This window comes from Toxorhynchites rutilus, chromosome 3 (assembly GCF_029784135.1).
Source record: "Toxorhynchites rutilus septentrionalis strain SRP chromosome 3, ASM2978413v1, whole genome shotgun sequence".
NCBI lineage: Eukaryota > Metazoa > Arthropoda > Insecta > Diptera > Culicidae > Toxorhynchites > Toxorhynchites rutilus.
Window position 1 is genome coordinate 51,417,489 of NC_073746.1, and position 24,828 is coordinate 51,442,316.

At 38.1% G+C, this 24,828-nt stretch overlaps 2 protein-coding genes across 2 annotated transcripts; one reads left to right on the top strand and one right to left on the bottom strand.

Moving 5' to 3' along the window:
• Nucleotides 1-913: 913 nt before the first annotated feature.
• Nucleotides 914-9,065, top strand: LOC129779060 (phenoloxidase-activating factor 1). The gene is made up of 5 exons (XM_055786316.1): nt 914-1,084; nt 3,602-3,949; nt 4,390-4,498; nt 4,704-4,888; nt 8,570-9,065. Exons 1-5 carry the CDS (start codon nt 997-999, stop codon nt 8,989-8,991), a joined length of 1,152 nt encoding a protein of 383 aa, XP_055642291.1. The 5' UTR covers nt 914-996; the 3' UTR covers nt 8,992-9,065.
• A 93-nt stretch (nt 9,066-9,158) lies between these two features.
• Nucleotides 9,159-19,479, bottom strand: LOC129773106 (insulin-like receptor). Its single transcript, XM_055776660.1, has 7 exons — nt 19,211-19,479; nt 18,405-18,549; nt 18,267-18,347; nt 18,024-18,192; nt 17,936-17,962; nt 17,754-17,874; nt 9,159-11,378 (listed from the first exon to the last, which is right to left on the bottom strand). The coding sequence occupies exons 1-7, from the start codon at nt 19,477-19,479 to the stop codon at nt 9,218-9,220; spliced, it is 2,973 nt and encodes a 990-aa protein (XP_055632635.1). The 3' UTR covers nt 9,159-9,217.
• Between the last annotated feature and the right edge of the window lie 5,349 nt (nt 19,480-24,828).

Genomic DNA, 24,828 nt, shown 5'->3' on the forward strand with positions numbered 1-24,828 from the left:
ATAACTACACGACCTTGTTAATGAGTAACTAATAACTGTAGAAAAACAATTGGGGAAGATGATTGAAAGCTACTAAAACTACACAGCTTAATACTTTGAACTCGATTTACTCAAAATAATAGTTATGTTACTTAGTCCGGTCTGACTGAACACCAACCATCTGTGATAGTAGTGATGATGCTTGGTAGATATTTGTTAGCATTTCTATCGCGTTAGGGTCAAAGCGGCATAAATGGATTTCAAATCATCGCAACAATACTTCTAAGAAAGATCGATGAATCGCCCGAACATAATGCATCTCGTGGAACTTTAGAAAATTTTGAAGTTATTTCCATCGTGTATTGGCAGTTTCCAACTGAAATTTTAATGGCTGCTAAAATGCTCTATTACATCGAACGAAAATGTAGAAGGCAAGTAAACCGTACTTATGCTATCCATCGGCATACGATAGCTAATCTAAAACCATAAAACATAAATTATCTTGTTATCGACGGATTGCATGGAAAACTGTCTCATTGCAACTCCAACGAAGTCGGTAAACATCTCGATAACGATCTTTCACCAAGCCCGCCGATCATCACAGCAGAAACCTCTCAGTTTCTGTGACACCGTCAGCACATCGTTACTTCGACATTCAAATCGACTCATACGCTACAAAGTGGAATCTCGGATTGCCTACTGCGCCTGCCACAATCACATCAATCGTCATCAACCAGGTAGTAGTCATTAATGTTGCGAACTTCATGCGTGGGTGCCTGGCAAAAGCTCGCTGAACATCATTGTGATCGCTATTGATGGACGTGTCATCATCATTATCATTTCGTTGTTGGCTTGCTGGGATAGAAAACGAGAGTGAAAATTCAGCCACCGCGTTCGGTGCGCGGTTAGTTGTGTTCTAGATTTGGCGCCGATCGTGTGTTTTTCAGAAAAATCCGTGTTAGGAGCAAATTTTGTGAATTGTGTTCCCAAGTCACTGAGACGAACCTTAGAAAAAGCATGGGATTGCGTAAAGTGACGCTCGGAGGACATCTTTCATTTCTTTTTCTATATGTCCTATCAGAAGTTGTTCACATCAATGGCAAAAGTGAGTGTTAAACTGTTGCTTTTACAAATTATATTCTACTATAGACAATACATGCTTGCCTAAAAGAAAAGGATACATTACGCGTGAAAATAACCATTTGTTTAGTATCCTTGTATATGACAAAGATCTGGTAATCACAAAAACGGATTATGAAATATCCCTGGATGGTTCACAGAAACACAGTTTTCAAATCAAACGTTGGCGATCGTAGCGAAAAAATGTTAAATTTTTGATTGCATGAAAAGTTGAACTTTTGTTGTGCTCGCATAATGTATAAATTGGTGGAACGTGTAACCGCATTATTCGCAGAACATTTATCTCCAAAGTGTACGCTGTTGTGATTTCCATACTCTGTAATCATCGCAATAGTCGTTTTTATAAAGTACTTTAATCGGGCATTATATCATACATAGCAAATAGATCATCACATTCCCCGGGTTTTATGAGGCTTTGACAGCAATAGAGCAAAATTTCGCAGTTCACCTATAACTCTGCATGTTTTTTTTTTAATAATTTGATTATGTATATTATTCTTTTATATCATGAAAAAAAGCCTAACGATGGTGAAAAATAATTTAAACACAAATATAATTTTTCATTCGTTTTGCCACACTTCAAATTTTATTTTATTTATTTCTGTCCGTCTCCGTCAACTATTCTTTTCTACAAATCCTGCCGGTCGTTTTCGTTGAACGTATGCTGACGGGTCGTTACGTTGCCGGTGTATGTGAATGTTTTCATGTGAATTGCATGGTAGAATAACTGACGTAACGGAACGTGACGGGACGTGAACGTGACGTGGATGTTGTATGTGAATCGCACTTAAATCGGATATGACATCAAAACGAAAGAAAGTGCTTCCAGATCCAAAGTATGCTCATGAGCACACTTGACAATTACGAATTAAATACATGATAAATGCTATTTTATTCATACGAGATCAGTTAAACTTCCATTTTCGAAAAGTAAATTCTTAGTTGTTACATTTATTCATACCAAACGTAGTAAAAACTCAATCTCATTACTCGTAAACAGGCTTTTCCGTATTGAAATTATGCGTAAAAACATGATTTAGGGACATTCGAAAAGGTAACCAGATTATTGCTCATTAACCCTTTCCCGTAAAACATCGAGTCTCACTCGTGGTGTACTTGCATAACATAGGGCGCTAGAACGATCAACAGAGTAGTGAAATCACTTGATGTGTGACGTATTAAATAATACGAGAAGGGGTTAAAACATTTTTCTACTTGCGTAACGAATGATCGTGAATTCAATCCTAGGATACCCGTTGATCTTCTAATTAGTTTTTTGAAGTTAGAGATGGAATGAAGTTTGTAGTACATAGCTCCAAATGATGACAGAATTCACCTATTGACAAATTTAGAAATGAAACGAAAATTACCTGACGATCGAATTTGTACGTTGTTACCCGCATCATTCTCTCGTAGCACTGTACAGACCCCGAATTGCTGTTTTTGCTTTAAAGACAACAGTGCTCCCGTGGCCGAGTGGTTGGTGTCACATCTAACATACGGGGGGTTCGGGTTCGATTCTCGTCCTAGTCGAGGGAATTTTTCGTCAAAGAAATTTCCTCCGACTTGCACTGTGGCCACGCGTATTCTAGAAATTGCCACTCAGAATGTACTGAAGGCGTGTTATTTGGCATAGAAACCTCAACTAAGTACTAATAAAAATGACGCAAGTAATACTACGTTGAGACGGCGAAGTTCCTGTGGGAACGTTAGTGCCATTTAAGAAGAAGAAGAAATAACAACAGATTATCATTGAAGTGGAAGCTCTCATGCGTACCGAGTGTCAAAGCTTCAACAAAAACAGGGACATTATTCTCGTTCACTAACGTATTGTCCATTGGAAATGATTCAAATTGCGATCCCACGGTCTGGCAACTAATAATTATTTAACAAGCCCGAAAATTGGGGAAAAGCGTGAGCCAAGTAGTGCTTTAAAATTATTCCAACAATTCTGGTATCTGAGAATGGAACATTGGTCAATAAACGAATCAATAATAATAGATCTGATGAATGCTGAATTTTCCTTTATTAGTGGGTATGTGGAGTTCTGTTACAATTGTTTCATGATGGTGAGAAGAAAACGTCTCATTAGCAACATTGATTCAATGTTCTTAGTTTATGAATTTCATGATCAAAACATCATCTTGTTCAGCTGATTCCGCCAACAGTTAGAATTTCATGGAAATAATATCTCTTAAAAACCCACTGTAAGTCAATGTCAAAAAATACAATTACAAAATCAAATTATAATTATATTAACTACACAAGCTATTTGTAATCTACAATCAGATTGTAGTTTTGGAAGTAAAAGTAGAAGATGGATGAAAATATTTTCAGCAACAGAAAGGCGGTCATCAAAAAACAATGTTAAACAAAATATATGCTAGAAGTACTAGTACACATCTTTTTTTAAATATGTTGGTCACAATAGGTAAATCGTTGAAGAGTAACTATTAAATCACTTATTACGTTCGTATTCCAGCACACTCAATCATTGAAAGCGAAAACGGTGGCGGTATGGTTTATTACAGCGGAACTGCCACGTCAAGGCCTGAGCCCAAAGCGCTGTATCGAATCAATTGTCCCGAACAGAGTGAGTGTCTTCCACTGACAGAGTGTCCCGACCTACTGCTGGAGGCCGCCCGGCAATGCCTTCGCGGAGATTTCACCCTATCTTGTGGGGTCAACGAACTGGAGCCCCACGTGTGCTGTCCACGGCAGCAAAAGTTCGACGATCGAAACGACGTCGGATGCGGAAAAAGCATCGTACAAGGGGACTTCTACAACGGCCTAGGGGCATACCCCTTCGTGGCACGGATTGGATTCAAAAGTAAGTAGAGCTGAATAATCTAACCGATGCGTGTGAAAACGGTAGTAGTTTGGACGGAGAACGAAGGTTGATTCGACCATTTAACGGACAATACATTACGGCTTATGCAAATCTGCCCTCATAATGGGGCTACTAATTGCCGCTTTTACAACTGTTCTACTATTATGCGCGACCAGGAACATCATTGAACAATTCCACTGCCAATGTGGCTCTCACTGGCGGGTGATTTTGCGTGACTGCTCTGTATAATTTCCACATGTCGTCGATGAGCTTATCCGACACAGACTATGTCGCACCCGCTAGAACCATGATCCACTTGTGTAGAACATGAATGATAACATTGCATAATGCAGTTTCAAAGAATTGATTTGTGTATATAATTTTTATTGGTGGAATATTGCAACATCAAACTGACGTTATTTTTTCATATTTTTTTTCAGACACGAAAACCGGAGGTTTTATTTATCCATGCTCCGGTTCGATTATCGCACGGCAAATTATACTGACGACAGCACATTGCGCACTGGCTAAAGCTGATAACTATCGATTGTAAGTAAATAGAACAATTGTACCATGAAAAACCGGGGGGATAATTGTGACAGTCGTATGGAAAAATTGCAACCACGATTTCACGATTTCAAGGTTAACACGAATTTACGTACCAACACTCCATACCGGCGGATGTTGGGGGGTGGATAAATGTTTCGAGTAATGATGTACTGATGTCATCGACATCGTTTACCATTTCTTACAGATCATCCGTGCGAATCGGCGACTACGACACACGCACGGATCCGGACTGCGGAAGTACCGGATTTTGTGCTCCAGCAGCCATCAATCATGCCGTAAGCCAAATAATTGTACATCCAGACTACGTGGACGGCCAATATCACCATGACATTGCACTGCTGGTGCTGAGAACGCCAATTAATTATACAGGTAAATGCATGCTAAATTCAATTTCATGGGTTGACGGATTGAATCAGAGAATTCATTTTAGATCGATTGAATAACTTCGACTTCCAAAAGTAGTGAAAAATGATATGCATGGTGGGGTATGGTTTCGAGTCACTGTATTCATTTCTTAAATATTTCAACGGATATAGCCGATGATTACCCGGAAAACTCCCAAAAATTTGTAAATGCGGAGAAATATTGCATATCGTTGTATCATTGATATTTTTCATATCAAGAGGATATATCTTAAAGTATTTTCAGTAGAGGATAAATTTTCTCGATTGCGATAATACAATATTTCATTACGGAGTACTGTGTGCACATATTTGCACATTTTTAATTTCTTTTCAGCTCTGAGACTAACTAAAAATACCCCGCATAATCTACAAGAAAAATAAGGTTCTTGACTAGGAGAACCTAGCCAGGATTTTCACCTGCCCCTGGGCTTCTGAATGCCAAAGGGATATGCGGAATGCACGTATCTGCACTGCCCATGTTTGTATAGGAGACGTAAACGACAAAATGGACAAAAAACGACTTCTTCGCCGTTATGCTTCCTACGCAATGTTTGCTCAACAAGCGAACAAACATTTTTTGTTCGAAAACATTTGAGCAATTCTGAAAAAACCTTTCCGAAAAATCACTGTTTGTCCGCATAACAGACGTAGTTCCATACAGCTTTCATACATCGTTCGCAAATCAACAATTATCAGTCTGTTGTGTTGTAAACTAAATCTACATTTGAATCACATTCTTTGTAGAGTCCAAACATGTCTTTCATGATAGTGTCTTATTACTTAGTGTTTCCTAAGAGATGAATATAAGAAATCATTGAAACGCTGCTCATATAATTACTTTTCTGTACACAACCATGCGATGAACAAAGAGAAACAATTGTGTTTTTTATTGTTATAATTACCTAAATTTCTGCATTTGAATCTTCAAGTAGATAATGAAACAATCAGATCAGTAGTAGAATTAAAATAATTTTAGTTCTTAGCATTATAACTCCTCCGATTCGACATCGAATCATCCCACATATTCGGCATTTACTCATACCGTTGGTGCAAGTCACTCCACTATCTTCATGCGATTGATCGTGATATCGGTAATCATGTTGCTAAAATTACCAACATTGCAGATTGCCTTTACAAATTCAATTAATTGAAAAAACACGAACCTGCTGTTCTTATCATATCCCAGAGTATTCGGGAAAAAAGTATTATCATAGACTCGCAACAAATCCAGAGCACCTTTTCCAGACATTTATAGGAAATTGAAAAACTAACGCTACAGCCTGGTGATTACGTCTAGCTATGCGAACCAATGTTCATTGAAAGGTCATTTACCCGTCTAGACGTGTGCCGATTAGGTAGTGCCCTCCAACATGACGCGCACTCCGTCACAGCAACTCTCGTGGGATACGCACCCGTTCGATGACATCCTCCTTGACGCTCACTCCGTCGAGACGACTCTCACAGTGATCAGTCTTCCAATCCACGATCAGGTGTTGCCTGCACACATTTTGTTGTTCAATACACCGTTTAAATTCCATCTCCGTCCAGTATCCGTTTACCCATAGAGACGTGAACTGATTAGGAAGCGCCCTCCAACATAACACTCCGTCACAGCTACTTTCGTGGGGTATACACCGTTTGATAATGACGTTCTCCTGGATGCTCGCTTCTTCGAAACTTTCGCAGTGTTCATCCATTCAGACCACGATCAGGCGTTGCCAGGCAGCCATATTGCTGTTCTCCGCAGAAGTATCCGTTGACCCGTCGAGACGTGTACCGATTAGAAAGCACCCTCCAATTTAACGCACACTCCGTCACAGTCACCCTCGCAGGATTTCTCTTCCCAGCGGAGCGCTGATTACGAGGTGCTCCTCGCACCTTGCTGTGAACCTGAGATTTACGAATACCACGTGTTCAAGTGTTTCCTCCACATCGCTATACTCGGGACAGAGTGGCGACCTTGCCCGAACCGGTGTAAATACTGTCTGAAGCACCCATGTCCAGACAAGAACAGCGTCAGGTGGAAATTCAACTCTCCGTGCTTCCTGTTTAGCCAGGTCGATATTACCGATATGAGCCCATATTTCCACCTGCCTTTCTCCGCCGTTTCCCATTCCTGCTGCCACTTCAATAGTGATTCTGCTCTCGCTATTCTTCGGATACCACTGGTTTCCTTGAGTCTATAGCACTCGCCGTCTTCTTCAAGGCTGATGCCAATCGGGATCATACCGACAATGACGCACACTGCTTCCGACGAAATCGTCCTATACACGCTCGCAACTCTCATCGCCATGAGTCGAAATGTACGGCCAGTGCGATTCCGATGGCCTTCGAGAGCCGCAGACCAGACTGACGCTCCGTACCGCAGTATTGAAGAGGATAATCCTGGCTATCACATTGATGGACTTTTCTCGACGTGGCTGTTGTAATTCAACCGGTCGTCGATCATAATTGCCAAGTTCATTAACATTCGCTTCGAAGTTATCACGTGTTCCCCGACTGTGATTTCCGTCCGCTGTACGGCTTTGCAGTTACTCACCAACAGCACTTCCGTTTTGTTATGAGCAATCCGATTCGCTGCTTGCATCCAGTTCTCTACTGTGACGATGGACTCGGTTGCTAGCATCTTCACCTCGATCTCCACGCCTTTGGGAAGCTTCAATGTCAGAACTCCATGGGATGCGAGCGAATCAGAGTCTTATAGCTCTCCCGGGCAAGACCTCCTGGGTTACTACCTGCAGGATAGGACTCTAAAATACCTTGCCACCAAAGCTGTCTCTCGGAAAACAAGATACACCCATTTTATGGAGCTAAGGTCAAGACGAATAATTAGAATGCGCTCGCCCGAGTAGTGTTCCCGAATTGGAGCTGGTCCAGGAACGGAAGTAAGAATCAATTTGCAATGCCGATTTCCCCGGGCTCCTTGGTTTTGATTGCTACTGCGAATCGACCAATCAGAACACGTGATTTTCATTAAGATTGTTCTATTGTTTGATAGTTTCATAAAATATATTATTTTATTCATTTTCACTGTAATGATTTGTTATGGATTGATGCAAAACTCTCGTAAGTTTATCAGGAAATGACTGAGCAAGAGTAGAAGAGAAAGCTTGTTGATTTCGACCAATGAGAACGAGATATTTTCATTTGGATTTCGGCTGAGATTTTTCAATTGTTCGAAAGTTGATGTTATGACATATTTTATTTTATTCAATGTGAATAATTGTTATGGAGTGCCGGAATCGATTGACACAAAAATCTCATCAATCCATCCTGAAACGACTGAGCAAAAAGCGTTTAAAATTAGACATTTTTAATGCGATCGATTCGATCGATTTTTCGTTTTTCAATTTGTACCCCAATATGTTCCCGAAAGACGTACTCCTAGGTCAAAAGCAAATAATTAAATTCAATTTCCAAATGAATCGCCGTTAGTGCATTAAAATGCTCACTTAACGCACAATAACATTTGAATAATTCGAATAAACTTCTCGAAACACGGAAGATGAGCCAAAAATTTTACCGTGAAAGTGTAGCTCCAGTGACCGTGAAATCTGTAAACACGCATTCGACATTAACTGTACTGTCTCCACGTAAACGATGTAAATAATGTATTTTTCCCCTACTTTGTCGTTCTCCCACGCAGTGGCGGCCCAACCCATCTGTTTACATCGGAAGCGTCAAGACCTGACCGTTGGTCGAAGGGTGCAAATAATCGGTTGGGGAAAACTCTCGACTAGCGGAACCAAATCACCGGAGATGCAATCGTTGGAGGTGCCTCTTCAGTCGTGGGACCATTGCTCCCGAGCCTACGCCTCGACGGGTGCCCTGCAGTCAACCAAATCGATAGACGGAGAATGGATGTGTGCCGGCGGTGAAGGTCGCGATGCCTGCCTCGGATTCGGAGGAGCCCCGCTGATAATAAGAGAGCAGGGTCGCTACGGCCAGATAGGCATCATGTCTTTTGGAGCTGAAACGTGCGGAGCGCTGAACATGCCAAGCGTGTACACTTCGATTGCGCATTACGCGCAATGGATCGAGGCAAACTCCCCAACTAGCTTTTTGTGAGTCACTTCGAAAGGGAATGCCAGTGTTAAGTGAAAAGTTACGTGTGTTGGAAATATTTATATAGATAGGTAAAAATGGGATATTTTAAACTCAATTTGCAAGCAATGTTTGCAATGGACAGTGATATATGTTAGAGAAGAGACACATGTGAATAAAATAAACACACGTTAAGCTTTATTCTACAGTACATTGCGAATGAATATATTTTCTTCACAAACACACAGTTTCATCGAAGCGCACAATCAACAAACCCATCTTCAACAACGGGCTCATTGAAATCATGTTCCACTAATGGAATCAGATCTTCGCGATGCTCCTTCGACCTGCTTTCGTACCAAAAGTACGCCGCTACCAATGAGATTGTCAATCCAAACAGCACAGCAAACGTTGTGAAACCATTACGCAATGAGTGATCCTCGATAAGGACCCGCTTGACTGGCAACACCTGTGCAAAATACCAATCGCTAAAAGGACCAGGTCCTCCTAGTGATATCACCTGCGCCCTGATCGTGTAATTTCCCGGCGATAAATTGTGAAATATGTATCTGTATTTGGCTCGCTCATGCTGCATCCTGGTAATACAATTTCGGATATAGGTTGAGTTTGCCATGTTGAGCGACTTTGCCTCCACATTGTATGCGACAATAGGACCGTTGACAGGTTTTGGTTCCTCGAAGATTACAGTAATGGTATTCAAGTCTAGCTGATTCGAGTTATTCGTTGGTTTGATGACCGTAATAGTTATATTAGCAGAATTGACTGTCCGATCGGTTCGATCAGAATAGATGCTATACGGACTACAGCTCGAGAACTCCCTTCCGCTACAAGCAAATAATTGAAATGTGTAATATGTGTATGGGAGCAGTTTGGAGACAGTAAAATCCTTGTTCTCAGCATCGAATTTGTGGAAATAGATATGATTCCTCAGGTCAAGAACGTCGCGTTTTTGACGGCCTCTCACGATCGAATGAGGCAATGAATCTACGGTTAAGAAGCTGTACATTTTCTGCCGAAACTTATCCGAGACTGAATTCTTGGTGGTGTAGTTCTCGGTACCAGTAGTCAGTGACCGTTTTCGTCGAGAGAAAAAATCATTGTCGATGTCCGGAATATCAAATTCATCGCTCAAAGCATCCGAGCAACAGACATCCGGGGGACATGTTTCGGTGTGTTTCAGTTCTGATTCTTCTACCATCGGAGCAAGGCAATAATTGCGTTGATCTAGAAAATCTTGATCGTCCGGTTGAATGAAAACGTCTATGCGAAATTGACGAACAAGATTTTTCTCCCCTCTGTGGATTATCCACGAAAAGGTTATTGAGTTATCAGTTTTGCGTACAGTGTACACTCGCAAAGGGGGTGTTGGTTTTGTGATCTTAGTGGTGAAGTAATGAACTGCAGATTGGCCAATTTTCCTCTCAGACGCATTGCGATTGTTGTCCACTACGTACGTCTTAATATAATACGCATACCTCGTCTTAGGTTTAAGACCCGTTATGTTATAAGACAGAAAGTTCTTCGCCACTTTGATTTCCTCTGATTGTATCAACTTCGAATACCAGCCGTATTTGGAGCAAACATCTCGCCGATCGTAAGGAGATCGTTCTTTGTCAGATGGAGTATAGTACACGATAAAACCCAATAATTGCTGAGAAAGCGTAGTGTTGTATTCTGTCCAGTAAATTGTCACATTCGAACTGGACATTACAACAGATTTCACAGAAATACTGACCACATTGCATGATTGTAAGAAACCATTGGAATCGACACTTATCAAGTCATGTGTGTTATTGTATATTGTTATTTCCTGCAGTGCATCTATTTCCGACATACAGAGCATTGGATTGTAAACGAAGTGCATACTTCCAGATGATAATGTAAGCGACATCCTATGATCGTAGTTCCAAAGCTTTTGTAGATACGGATTTTCATAAACCATCAATGAAAAGTTTCCATAACCGAGCTCCAACAATCCGTGTATTACCGCAAGATTTTCCAGGAACTCCAGCGAAGGTAATGAGCTCGATCGATAGACACTCAAATAACCCATAATTTCTTCTATACTTCCGAGCAGACTTGTCAGCTCTTCTACCAGAAATGGATGATCTTCAACCATCCTTATTTGCAACGTTCCGTTGATAATTGTGCAGCCTTGCAGTCGCTCGGCATCAGCCAGCGACGTAACCAACATTCCGTTGCACACCTTATGGCACTTGTCCGGACAGCGATAGCACGTGTGGTTCAATATTTTCACGCCCATGTTGGTAACGACAGTAGCGGTATAACCATCAGAACATTCCGAGCGACAGTCGCCATCGGAGATTAGTTTACCTCGTTCGATGCACTTCGATTTGCTGATGCAGCGTTGAGTTTCGTGATAGAGCACTCTGAAAAAAATGTTTTTTGTTACATCTGTATCTATGGAGTAATTCCAAATGAAATCGACAAATGACAAAACAAGAATATTTTTGATTCGAATGAAAGTGTGTATTCCGTTTGGGTTAGAGAAAATATGAGTTTTCCACAGCAAATGGGATTTTTTTGACTCAAGCGTAACTTTTGAAAAGGGCGTATCGATTTGAGTAAGAGAAATCTTTGATAATTTATATCTCAAAAACTATGAGTCGTACCGAAACAGTGTCTTAGAAAGAGTTATAGAGTATTGATGGTTGAATATGAAAAAAATGTACACTAAGAAAAAAAATTAGTACTCTTTTTTTTACAAAATAAAAATTCAATTTGCAATATCCAAAACACATATTTTTTATTTTTTTTTTATTTTTTCATACAAAATAGAAGTCATGCAGAAAATTTAAAAAATGGGCCCAAGATGGTATAACTATTTTTGACGAGCTTTGTGGAACATCGAATTTTTAGGAATTTTTTAAACTTCGAATTTTTGTATGTTAACAATCATTTTTAGCCACAAATTATGAATCCTGATGTGATTTAAAACAAAAAAGGTTATTATCAATCTCCTTCTAAATGTAACCATTCTCGAAATATTTAAAAAAAAAATTTCAAATTTATTGTCTTTTTTATAGTAAATAATCCCTTTTAATATGTTTGTCGTGTTATACCGTCATGTTCATGAAATTTTATGAATTTGCTTATAATTTCCAACAACGGGGATACACTAGGCAAAATATTTTTTGCCTAGTGTATCCCCAACACCCCTGTGAACGTTTCTTATTGATACATTTAGCCATTTTTTTAACCGACCGATCAAAGTTTAGACAAAATTAGAGGAGCACTTCATCGCAAACTGTACCAGGAGCATAAAATTCTACGCGTACCTCAGAACGAACGATTCGTAGCTTATATTTTTACAAGTTTGTGGTAAGGAGAGTGTGAATACATGAGAATGCGTATGTGTAACTATCATCACGCCTTGCAATCCTCATACCCACAGACGCAAGAAAACGATAGTCGTTTATCCTGAAGGTACGCATAGAATGTAATAAACAGTGCATTTAAAAAGTTCCGGGACTATCGCGCGCTAAAATCGGGAAGTGGCGCTATCTCTGCTCCAACGTACGAACTACTTTTCGCCAACTTCTGGCCAGCTACCGTTTCTACCGCAAACCGCTATCTCGATTCAGTAGCTAGTTTTGGCTGATAATAGTAACGAAGTGATTTTTTTTGTCGCATCACAATTTTAATTATGGAGCAGAGAGCCGCCATTAAATTTTGTGCTTCCAGGACAAACCGTGAATGCGGTTTTCTACAAAAGTGTCCTGGAACAATTATTGACACAGATACGACGCGTGCGACCTGATGTTCCAGACATTCAACGAAATGTGATACGTATTATGAACTCCATACCGGCTGAGCAGTTTAAACGCGCCTTCCGACTCCTCTACGAACGTTCAAAAAATTGTGTGGAAAGAGAAGGCATATATGTAGAAAACTAATATCTAATTTTTTGAGAATCTCGCTTTTTCTTTGTTTTAAAAAATAGTCCCGGAGCTTTTTGAATGCACTATGCACTCCTCTAATTTACCCCAAACTTTGATCGAACGTTATTGGGATCAAATGAAGGCTGGTTGATGAGATTAGTTGGATTTGCTTCTGATTTAGGCGGCAAAAAATTGTGCTAGTCCACAAAATCTTTGAACAAACACAATAAAATCGATTTTTATTTCTTCTCGATATTATTGTCCACGCTACTACACACACCAAGATAAAAATTTGTTCGCATAACATTTAAAAAAATTTAACTTTGAAGTTGAAGCTTTAGAATGATGATGCGTTGATTTTTCGTGAAGTTACAGCGTTTCAAAAATCACTTGAAATTTTCGACTTCGCACTTTGTTCCTTTTATTTTTTTGTTGTGGGTATGTTAATGTAATTGAATTACAATTCTCATAGTTGTTAGTTAGCAACAGACCCGTCGTCGAACATGTCGATAAAATCACAGAAATAGTCGAAGCCGACTGGCATATTCACTCCTATTCTGTATTTCGATCGATTCGAAATATTCGAACGACTTGATAAAATTCCATTCTGTATTTCGTTCGAGTTGTTTTTGCATTCCGTTCGATCTGTTTCTCTTCGAACATTGAATAGACAAAACGTTCGAAATAGGGAATGCGAAATTATAACTCGAACGAAACAACGGTTTCGAACAAAATGGAAATCCGTCGAAATACAGAATAAGGCTGATTATTAGTCTTAGCATCGCCCAGTAGCCAAAGATGGACCATTAAAAAGTATTAAGCCATTTGCGCAAAGCTAGAGATCAGAAAAATCTTACGTAAATTACAGAACATTCAGTGAAGTACCAGGGAAAATCTAGTAAAAACTATTGTTCATGTGCGGAATCGACGACTTTCAATTCAGAGAAGAGAAACAACAAACACATTCCGTAGTGCAATTCGAAATGAAATCGAACTAAAAATGCAGATTTGAAAAACATGTATTTTTGATTCGAACGGAAGTTTGTATTCCGTTTGGGTTGGAGGAAACATCGCTACGTTTTGTATTAACCCACATGTCTTCAAATGTTTTTCAACGTAACTCCTAAACATATATTTTTACCATAATGATGTATTTGGAAAAGTTGTTGCAAATTATAAGCCAATTCATAAAATTTCATGAACATGGCGGTATAACACGACAAACATATTAAAAGAGCCTATTTACTATAGAAAAGACAATAAATTAGAAATATTGTTTTAAATATCTCGAGAATGGCTGCATTTAGAAGGAGATTGATGAAGCTTTTTTGTTTTAAATCAGATCAGAATTCATAATTTGTGGCTGAAAATGGTTGTTTACATACAAAAATTCCAAGTTTAGAAAAATCATAAAAATTCGTTGTCAAAAATAGTTTTACCATCTTGGAATCATTTTTTTCAATTTCCTACATGACTTCTATTTTATATGAAAAAAAAATAAATTCATATATAAATTTAAAAAAAATCTAATTTAACACTAAACCTAGAGGGGTCAAATGACCCATTTTAAACATTTAGTGAAAATTTTCTTGCAAATTACGTTGTCACAACATCATTCGTCTACACTACTTTTCCTAAAGCATACATCGAATGTATCTTTCAGTATTTACTTCTCTCTTGTTATTTTTTTACTGAGAAATATATGTAATCTGCGCTAACTACCGCAACGGGTCATTTGACCCTTGCAGACATTTATATGATATCAGAAAGATTTGTATGTGTGGTTGTGATACAAAACCATTGTATTACAAATTTTTTGCTATTGCTTTGTATGTTTGGTTGTATTTGTGAATGAATAGTATATGATCAGAATTAATTGTATTGCAAACCTTTTTTTGTGCGCGGGATAGGGACCGCATAAAGAAAATCGCATAAAAAAATCGTGCAAAACTTCACCAGTAGCTTTAAAAAATCGTGTTCGGTACATATTTTGAAAACAAAAATTTTTGTGCGGTAGATAGGGACCGCATAAAAAAAGTGCTTTTAGTTGCATGTCGAAACGTGTTGCTGTTAGAAATCATGTCATGCAAACACTTAGAAAAACATAGAGTATTTGATGGGAGGAAGGGGATGATTTCAGAAGTGGATAATTGAGACGCAAATATACTTTTTTCGCATTGAAATGCATATAAACCATCGAATAAAAACTAAATGGGCGATAACTTCGTCAAATATGTTTCTTTTCATATACCGTACAAAAAAAATCGCACAAAAAAACCGCACAAGAACAGAAAACCGCACAAAAAAACCGCACAAAAACAGGTTTTACTGTAATTGTTATCCGAAAATCTCGAAATTTACAGGAGAAATATGGTATGTCACGTTTCTCAACAAAACTATATAAATCGAGTCATTTATTCACTAACTATTTATAAAGGGTCACTCGACCCGCTGTGGTAGGAATAGGAATACACGAAACATCGGTAGGTTTGGTGTTCAAGACAATAAATTAGAAATGTTTTTCCAAATAAAGGGTGTGTCACATCAAATTGCATCACGGAAAAAACGCTGTAGAAATTCGCCCAGTAGACCGATCCTACTGAAAATTTTAGACAGTAAAATAAAAACTATTAAACAACTTTTGGCATTTTCTTTTTATTCATACTTCGAGCCCAAGCCCGTATGCTCGCACCTTCCTCTTTACCCCGTCCATAAGGTTCTGTACAACGTCAGGTTGTAGTTTTTTTTTTTAACAGAAATCCATTTTCTCTTGAAGTCCGCCTCCGATTTGACAACTTTCGGGTTCTTCCGGAGGGCCTGCTTCATAATCGCCCAATATTTCTCTATTGGGCGAAGCTCCGGCGCGTTGGGCGGGTTCATTTCCTTTGGCACGAAGGTGACCCCGTTTGGCTTCGTACCACTCCAACACGTCCTTTGAATAGTGGCACGAAGCGAGATCCGGCCAGAAGATGGTCGGGCCCTCGTGCTGCTTCAATAGTGGTAGTAAGCACTTCTGTAGGCACTCCTTAAGGTAAACCTGCCCGTTTACCGTGCCGGTCATCACGAAGGGGGCGCTCCGCTTTCCGCAAGAGCAGATCGCTTGCCACACCATGTACTTTTTGGCAAACTTGGATAGTTTCTGCTTGCGAATCTCCTCCGGAACGCTGAATTTGTCCTTTGCGGAGAAGAACAACAGGCCCGGCAGCTGACGAAAGTCCGCTTTGACGTAGGTTTCGTCGTCCATTACCAGGCAATGCGGCTTCGTCAGCATTTCGGTGTACAGCTTCCGGGCTCGCGTCTTCCCCACCATGTTTTGCCTCTCGTCGCGGTTAGGAGCCTTCTGAACCTTGTATGTACGCAGGCCCTCCCGCTGCTTGGTCCGCTGGACGAATGAACTTGACAAATTCAGCTTATTTGCGACATCCCGGACCGAACTTCTCGGATCACGTCTAAACTGCTTAACTACGCGCTTGTGATCTTTTTCACTGACGGAGCATCCATTTTTTCCGTTCTCCACCTTCCGGTCGATGGTTAGGTTCTCGAAGTATCGTTTTAGTACTCTGCTGACCGTGGATTGGACGATTCCCAGCATCTTACCGATGTCCCGATGTGACAACTCCGGATTCTCGAAATGAGTGCGCAGGATTAATTCACGACGCTCTTTTTCGTTCGACGACATTTTTCCAAATTTACGAAAAATTGACAATGAAGCAAAGCCAACGTGATATATACACTCTTATCTGATTATAAGCGAAAACTGAAGATATAATTCCTAAAAATTAAATTTCTACAGCGTTTTTTCCGTGATGCAATTTGATGTGACACACCCTTTATCTCGAGAATGGCTGCATTTGGAAGGAGATTGATGAAGCGCTTTTTATTTTAAATCACATAAGGTTTCATAATTTGTGGCTAAAAATGATTGTTAGCATACAAAAATTCGAAGTTTCGAAAATTCATAAAAATTCGATGTTCCACAAAGTTCGTCAAAAATAGTTTTACCATCTTGGACTAATTTATTAAATTTTTTACATGACTTCTATTTTATATGGAAAAATTTAAAAAAACAAAAAAATATGTATTTTAGATTAGCAATATCTATATATCTATTGAATTTTTTTTTGTAAAAAGAAAAAAAAGTATTAAAAATTATTAAAATCAATACGCCCTTTTCAAAAGTTACACTTGAGTCAAAAAATTCCCCAATGCTATGGAAAACTCATATTTTCTCAAACCCAAACGGAATACAAACTTTCATTCGAATCAAAAATACTTATGTTTTGTCATTTGTCGCATTCATTTGGAATTACTCCATACCAAAGTTCCTTATTCTACTCAACATACGCATACTTCATTGCATAGAATGCTTCCACTGAGCGACGCGAGCAATCGGCACAGCAATATTTCCAAATTAACTCGCAATTTTAACAAATGGTGTCTGCCTATAGTGAAACCATTCTCGCGCTAACTTAACTTGAAAGAATGCACACCATGTAAGTTGACGCCCGAATTGCATGCGAGAATATTACTTGTTGCATTGTGAGAGAATGTGAGTGACGAGTCGAATCGGAAAAATCTGCCTATTTTTTTCGTTACATCCTTCACTCGTTGTTTTAGACAAAATAATTATTGAGGAAAAAAATATTGAGGATTATTTTTGAATATTCTTGCAAAACCGTAGTTATTCGAAAAATTAGCAAAATTGTAAAATACAGTATTTTATGTCAAAAAACGGAATTGGGCCCTGATTGGAATAAGGGATCATTGCGATATGATGAGAAAATTTGAGACATATTGTCACATTCGGAGTATATCAAAATTAAAAAAATTTGTGCTTATTCGATAATTCACAAAACAACTCACTTTCCTACGGGACATTTCTCAACGCAACGGTTTCCATCTTTGGGACCACGACAAACGCGACACCCCGTAGCGGTCCTGTTGTAGCAACTCCCGATACACTGTGCATCGCATTTTTTAGTTTCTGCAGAACAATAAACAATAGTTACTCCTGTTATCTTTATGTATAATATATTTTGTGCAACCTTGCAGTGTGCAGTGCGAAATACATGCTGCAATGTGCTATTGCATTCGGATGCGAGATATGATTGACCAGTTTTCCTCACGGGATACCTGTGAAGTCTAAGCCGGTGTCGAACTTCTGGCAGCTTTTACTACCCCAACAAAATTGCCTAGGGCATCCTCGGCACACCTCGACTTTGTTGCATGTCGTCTCTGGTGGTTCGAAGTAATTTTTATCGCCAGTACCGTTCGACATGTACGTTATGCTAGCCCAATCTATCTAATGATTTGAAGATAAAAAGTTGTTTTACATTTTTACTTTGAATTAATTGAATAAATATTCCTGCTATATACCGTGTCCGTGTAGCAAAGCAGCGAGCATTTTTGGACGTTGACGAAACCGTTCTGTATAGCGATCAATCCTTTCAGGCCTATCTGTGAAGAAAATAATCAAAACGAATATATTTCGATCAGCATCGATATAGTACCAACCTCTTGCAGCTGGGGCACCGCATAGAATATCAACGCATATTTGTCAATCAATGTTTGGCCTCGTATTACCATCAGATTCGGGAACATATTTCGTAGCGAAACGAGGTTGCTCACGTCATAGAAAAGTACAAACCCAGTAACTTCCCTGCGAGTCGACAATAGGTAAAATGAACGGAGATTTCTCACGGCAATAATTCTTGTTAACACACTGAAATTGTTAATCAATATATTCTCTTTCTCTGCAACTGAATGATACCTATTCCTAGTGTAAATGGAGTCTTCATTCTGTCATGATTTTATACACGGTTATACTCTAACTTAGGAATAGTTATTTTATAGACACAGGGTGAGAATAGAAAAGCTCAATTTTTTAAATAGTTCACACATCATTAACCTTATTTTGCTCATATGAATCGTCCAATGCGCTTTAGATTCGGTTTATCTTTTGAAAAATAAAAGAAAAACGTTAAGTAGTGGTCTAAAATTAGTAGGTTGGTACACGTCTGCGGTATCAAGTATCACATTTATACTTATGATTAATATGATTCAACGGAAAATCTTTCATACAAAAGAGAGAATGTGGTTTCGAGGTCACTGTGAAGATATCCGGGTTTATGTATATCTCCTATACCTTACTTAGCCGCTACAAAGTTATGGAATTTCTGCATTCTCAAGGTCTGTTTTAGTTTTTTTTTCTTCATCCAAAAAAGCTCATCTCATTATCCTAACGAAATCATGCGTTCCTTCTGTTACAGATATTAACTATAGAGTCTATGATATTCTTGTGGAAGGTTTTTCATGTTTACCTCAGATTGGGAAACTGATATTTGTCAAATTCCTGCTGTGAGGTTCGCTCAATCATCACAAACTGCAGGTAGCCTGTAATCACGGTGCAATTTTCGATCATGTGTAGCTCACGTAGATGATGACGAATATCTACGTCATTGCACAAGCTATCTTCATCATCAAGAAACTCAATAGATGTGTCCACTGTTTGATGTGTTAAAACCAGTTTCAATAGATTTAGAATTAGAAGTATAAAAGGCAGGTAGATGTCGACAGTAGAGTTCCCCATTGCCGATATGATTTTGTTTAGTTCTATGTTTTGCTAACTACACTTTTAAAAATGTTCTTTCTTATTTTGATTATCCGATCACTTTCTTGCCGATACGTATCGCATCTTCCGAAAAGTAGCTTCAGCCGAAAAATAACTAGATTTCACTTGTTATCCTATTACGTTACATTACAACATATACACGCCAAGAACTATGCCGTATTATACACTGGTTTCTGCTGGCTGATGGTTATCGTGCACTGTTACTAGTGGGACGAGGAGAAGGGCTTAATCGATCATCACGGTGCAAAGATTGCCAATGAACTAACGGCAGCAGAAAGAAACGCAAGGCTAATGGGCCTTCTTGTGAGCTTCCATGCGTCTCTTGGTAGTCGCTTGGAGAAGAATCGACAAGCAATTACACACAAGTTTTTTTAATGTATTGTCTCTCGTGTTCTTTCCATCCACAGATAGCCTTAATTGAATTAAATTTGTCGCCCTCTACGGGTCGTCTGTGATAATGACACTGTTAGCCGCTTGGGGTGTTGTGTGAATTTGATTGATGCTTTTCTGGCCGATTATGATTGTATCTGCCTTGCAGCATTCTGATTTTTTTAAATGTATTTGTAGAAAAAGCCTGCAGCATGCAGCCATTCATTAAATTAAATTAAACATATTGATATGTATAACTATTCTGTCCAATAATCAAAAACTGTGTGGATGTCAGGCGCTAATCTCGTATTTTTTTTACATCCAAGCTTAGTTCAAACATTTATTCATATCCGAGAAGTTCGGAAAATTATCGGAAGTAAACGATAAAAAAAATAATTTGCAGTTTCTAGACGATTTGAAATAATATTCAAGAAGCTGAAACTTTGTAGTAGTGCATAGCATGCAGCATCCATCCATTGCAGAATCAAATTAGGCAAATTTGTATAGCAATTGATGCGTTGCAAGGGATATCATAAATTGAACACCGAAAAGTGGAGAAACTCTGTATTTTCAGTGGAGAGCCATTTGGTTGTATTCCACCTCAGTAGAACAATACTAACTTAAGGCTTTACAGCAGCGATTCTTAGTCTTTTTTCATAGAGCACCAAAACATGTTAATCACGGTGTCGCGGACCGCAAAGAAATAAAAAGAATGGAAATTTTAAACCTAATTCTTTACCATTACCTTTACGTTTGGTAGCATTTGACCCATTCCATGAGGTTATACACCAGAGAACCAAATTTCAAATCTAGTTTTAGGAGAAAATTGAAAACGTTATTTGAATAAGCACTAGTTATATCATAAATTTTTTGTAACAAATTTGAGAGAGGTGAGTTTAAAAAACTACATAATTATATTAAACATATTTCAGGTTTTCACTATTTTTATGTTTCTTGAGATATCTCTGCACACGCTTAACCAAACTTCAACGTCTATATACCATGGAATATAGAGATTAAAAGCTTGTTTGAAGAGCCGTGGGTAGACCTACGTTTCGTTTTGTAATTTATGAGAAACAAGCATTTGAAAAACAGGTATTTTGAAGCGTTGTCATGTCACAAAAATAGAGCATTTTTTTACTTTATCAGATGTAGGTTCGAACATTTTTATACTTGGGATTCTCTGAGCAAACAATGAAGGTCAACACCCCACAAAATTTGGTTGAGATCGATCCACAAATAGAGGAGCATCAACTGTCTCCAGAAGTTGTTGTCATGTCACGAAAGTATACGATCCATTCCAGTGTGACGTAACAACATTTTGACTCACTACAAACACTTTTTTTTCGCGTTTTCATGAATAAAGCACACAAAATTTAACGATGTCATAGTAAAATTAAGAAAATTTCCAAAAAGAATCATCAGTTGAAGAATATTCTATAGTTAGATTAGCTTGTTGTCAGTCAAACACTTTTGTGACGCGGCAACACTTGAATTGGATTGTTGAACATTAATGATTAATTTAATTAATTACAGTTCCGTTTCGGAACATACCAATGATCTTTCTCCTATGTTTTATCAACAATATATAAACGTAGATTCCATAATATAAGATATAATCTTATTTCAACTTCCGGTTTGCTGATGGAGGAATTGAATGCTAAAAAAATATGGAAACCCCATACGATATGGGCTTACCAGCGGAAATCGAATATCGTATTCCGATGCCATTCTTCTTCTTTCTTTGTTTTTAAGAGGCTTTAAACTTTGCAGTTCATTCGCCTCTAAAAACCGATGCCATTTTAGAATGGAGGATGGTGACTTCCGGTTCGTTAAAAACGGATATAAAAACCGGTAATGGCATGAAATCCCACAATACGATCGTGAATGGTAATGTTGGCATATATCCATGGGTGCGCGAGGAGAAATACAAAAAAAAAATGTTTGATAGTGAGAGATAGGATTTAAGTGAGGTAATGGAGATAATGTTTGAGTGGAAAGAACTTAGCCTTAGAGCAAGGTGTGTGGAGTTATACAAAGAAAGTGCACATACAAATGCACATAGTCGGTTTAGGAACACTACAATTTTCCCAAATAAAGACATACCGTGTATTACAGGTAACAGTTAGATTCAATTTATACAGCTTATTTTGATCAAGATACCATAAACAATTAAATTTGCAAAGCTAAAAGAACATAGAACTCATTTTGCACACAGGTCGAAAATAATTCTTCTCTGTTTTTGAAATGTAATTGAAATGTAATGTAAAACGTAAAATGGCGCTAAAACGCTAGAATGAAGAGAGCCAGAAAAAAGTCACCATATTATCAAATTGTCAGCGTTATGACACCTTTCATTTGACACTATTGAATATTCAGTAGCAAGACCGTTCCTGAGATACAAAGGATGGTAGATTCAGGACCACCGGTTGCGTTAGGACCACCTTCCCCTATAGGATGGACTTTTGGAAGGGGAAGGGGAAATCTCAGAGGAAAGTAAGAAGTATTCAGAGTAATAAAAAACATAAAAAATAGTATATCGCTTGCTACAATACGGTGGAATTCTTATATAATACAACTTATTAATTGTGTGACGTGACAACGCTTCGTGGAGACTGTTTATTCGCACAGAGCGCGTTGTCGCGTCACAAGCGAATTCAACTGCAAAATATTCTCCAACTGAAGATTCTTGTACAAAATTTTCTCAATTTCACTTTAAAATTGTTGATCATTTGGAAATCGTGTGATTTATACATGAAAACGAGAAAAAACCTGTTTTTAGTGAGTCAAACCATTGTCACGTCACGCTGGAATGGGTCATCTCACTGAGTGAGGGTCGCGAAGCAATAAAAAGCCAATTTAAGCAGATAGTACTGCTCACATACTCTCAGCATTAACTTGTACTGTAGATTGCTCGCTGTCTGGAGCAATATTGATACACTGAATTTATTGAATATTCAAGCAGTTTCTTAGTATTTGAATAACACAGCTACTAGCACTGAAAAATATCATCCTCACTTCCTCAAATCTGGCTTGAAAAGCACTGCAATTTGACGCCACTTTTAAGCTGGAAACAATGCTGTAATTCACGAAAAATCAATTATCAACAATGATTTATGAGTCATCCAGGCGACGGCAACGAGGCTTTCCAATGACCCTCCACAAAGACGAGTGTTTAGTTGAGTTCTCCAAATTGGCCTATTCAACGTTAGAGGCGAATGAGCTGACAAATTTCAAAGCCTTTACAATTCAAAATATCATGATCATCATCACCAATAAATCCGAACATATTTCGAAATTCACACAAGCTCTCTCCTAGCGAAAAAAATATAAACATCAATCCGCTTTCTATTATTTGGGATATTACTTTGGAATACCGCCGATGGGGGTGAAAATGGGTTATGGGGGTGAAATTGGGTCAAAAATGAAGCAAGTTACTATTAGTAATATCTTGACAAATATTGCGAATATTTTTGAAAGCTGTGGGCCGTTTAATAGGAGACACATTTCCACAACTTTCAATGCATAATACTTCACTGTAGTATAAATAGTTATTATTTAATAATTCATCAAATTCAAATAACATCAAATAACACCTCATAAAAAATCTCATGCCCAGCATTATACAAAACTACTAAAATTGTTATTATTGGATACAATTATTCTTTAAAGTCTTGCCAGATGAGTCATTACTGATTTTGAACATCAATTTATTTTCCATTCGAATTTCAATATTTTCGAAATAATCGCTTATGTACACTGAGTGGGGGTGAGAATGGGTCAAGCACCAAATTGAATTACATGCCAAACCGATATAGTGATTGTCAGATTTTCATGAAAATTGGTAGTTTTATTCCTCATCGTAAAATGTTAGACTCGTATTTTTATTTCATTTTTTCATCAGGGTGGCCATTTCCATTTTAGTATTCAGTATTTAGTTCGAAAAATCAACTTTTCCCCTTTTTTTCCAAAAATGACATTTTTCAATAATTCATAACTTTTGAACTACTAGACCGATTTAGATGATCGAGATATCGAATTAAAGCCAATAAGCTAGTTTTGTTTGAAAAACATTACACTTGAGACAAACCCGTATTTTGTTTTCGTAATTATTGATTGTAATTGTTTTTCATAGCTTACATGGTTTCGGAACTAAGGCCAAATGTTTTTTATTTTTTCTTGAAAGCTGGAGTTTTTTTACATTACATGCGACTGGGCAACATGTATGCGACTAAAATCCAATTCTAATGCATATGTGGCATTTCATGTTGCTTCAAATTGGTATATCGATCATCTGAATCGGCCCTGTATTTTATGAATTATGTTATGAATTTGAAAAAAAGTTATTTTTGGAAAAAATCGGAAAAAAAAATTTTTTTGGGCAACCTTAAAATGGAAATGATCACCCTAATGATAAAAAATACAGATCTAATGTTTTGCGATAAAGAACAAAACTACCACTTTTCACGAAAATCTGAGAACCACTATTTCGGTTTGACATGGAATGGCTGTATATAAACATTTCCATCGCATTTCTAGGTGGATTGACACTATTTTCGTAACTCAAATAATCATTCAAGAAACTTACATGTCGTTAAATTATCTTGAAATTATTGAGAAATTGATTTCTAAACCCAATTCCTAATAAAAGTAAAATTCACTAGTTAGACCCATTGTCACCCCCCCTAAGGGGGTAAACTTTCATTTAATCGTAGTTCAGTGAAAAAATAATATTATTCAACAATTCCTTGAACACTTACGAGTGTTCATCATTAGAGAACATTTCTACGTAATCAGAATTGTGTTTTACTCTAATTTGCGTTAATAATTCAACAAAAAGTTCGAAAACTACCTTTTTTGACCCATTTTTACCCCCATCGACGGTACATCGAAATTTTTAAAATAATTCTTCAATCGAAAGTTTTGGTGGCCCTGAAA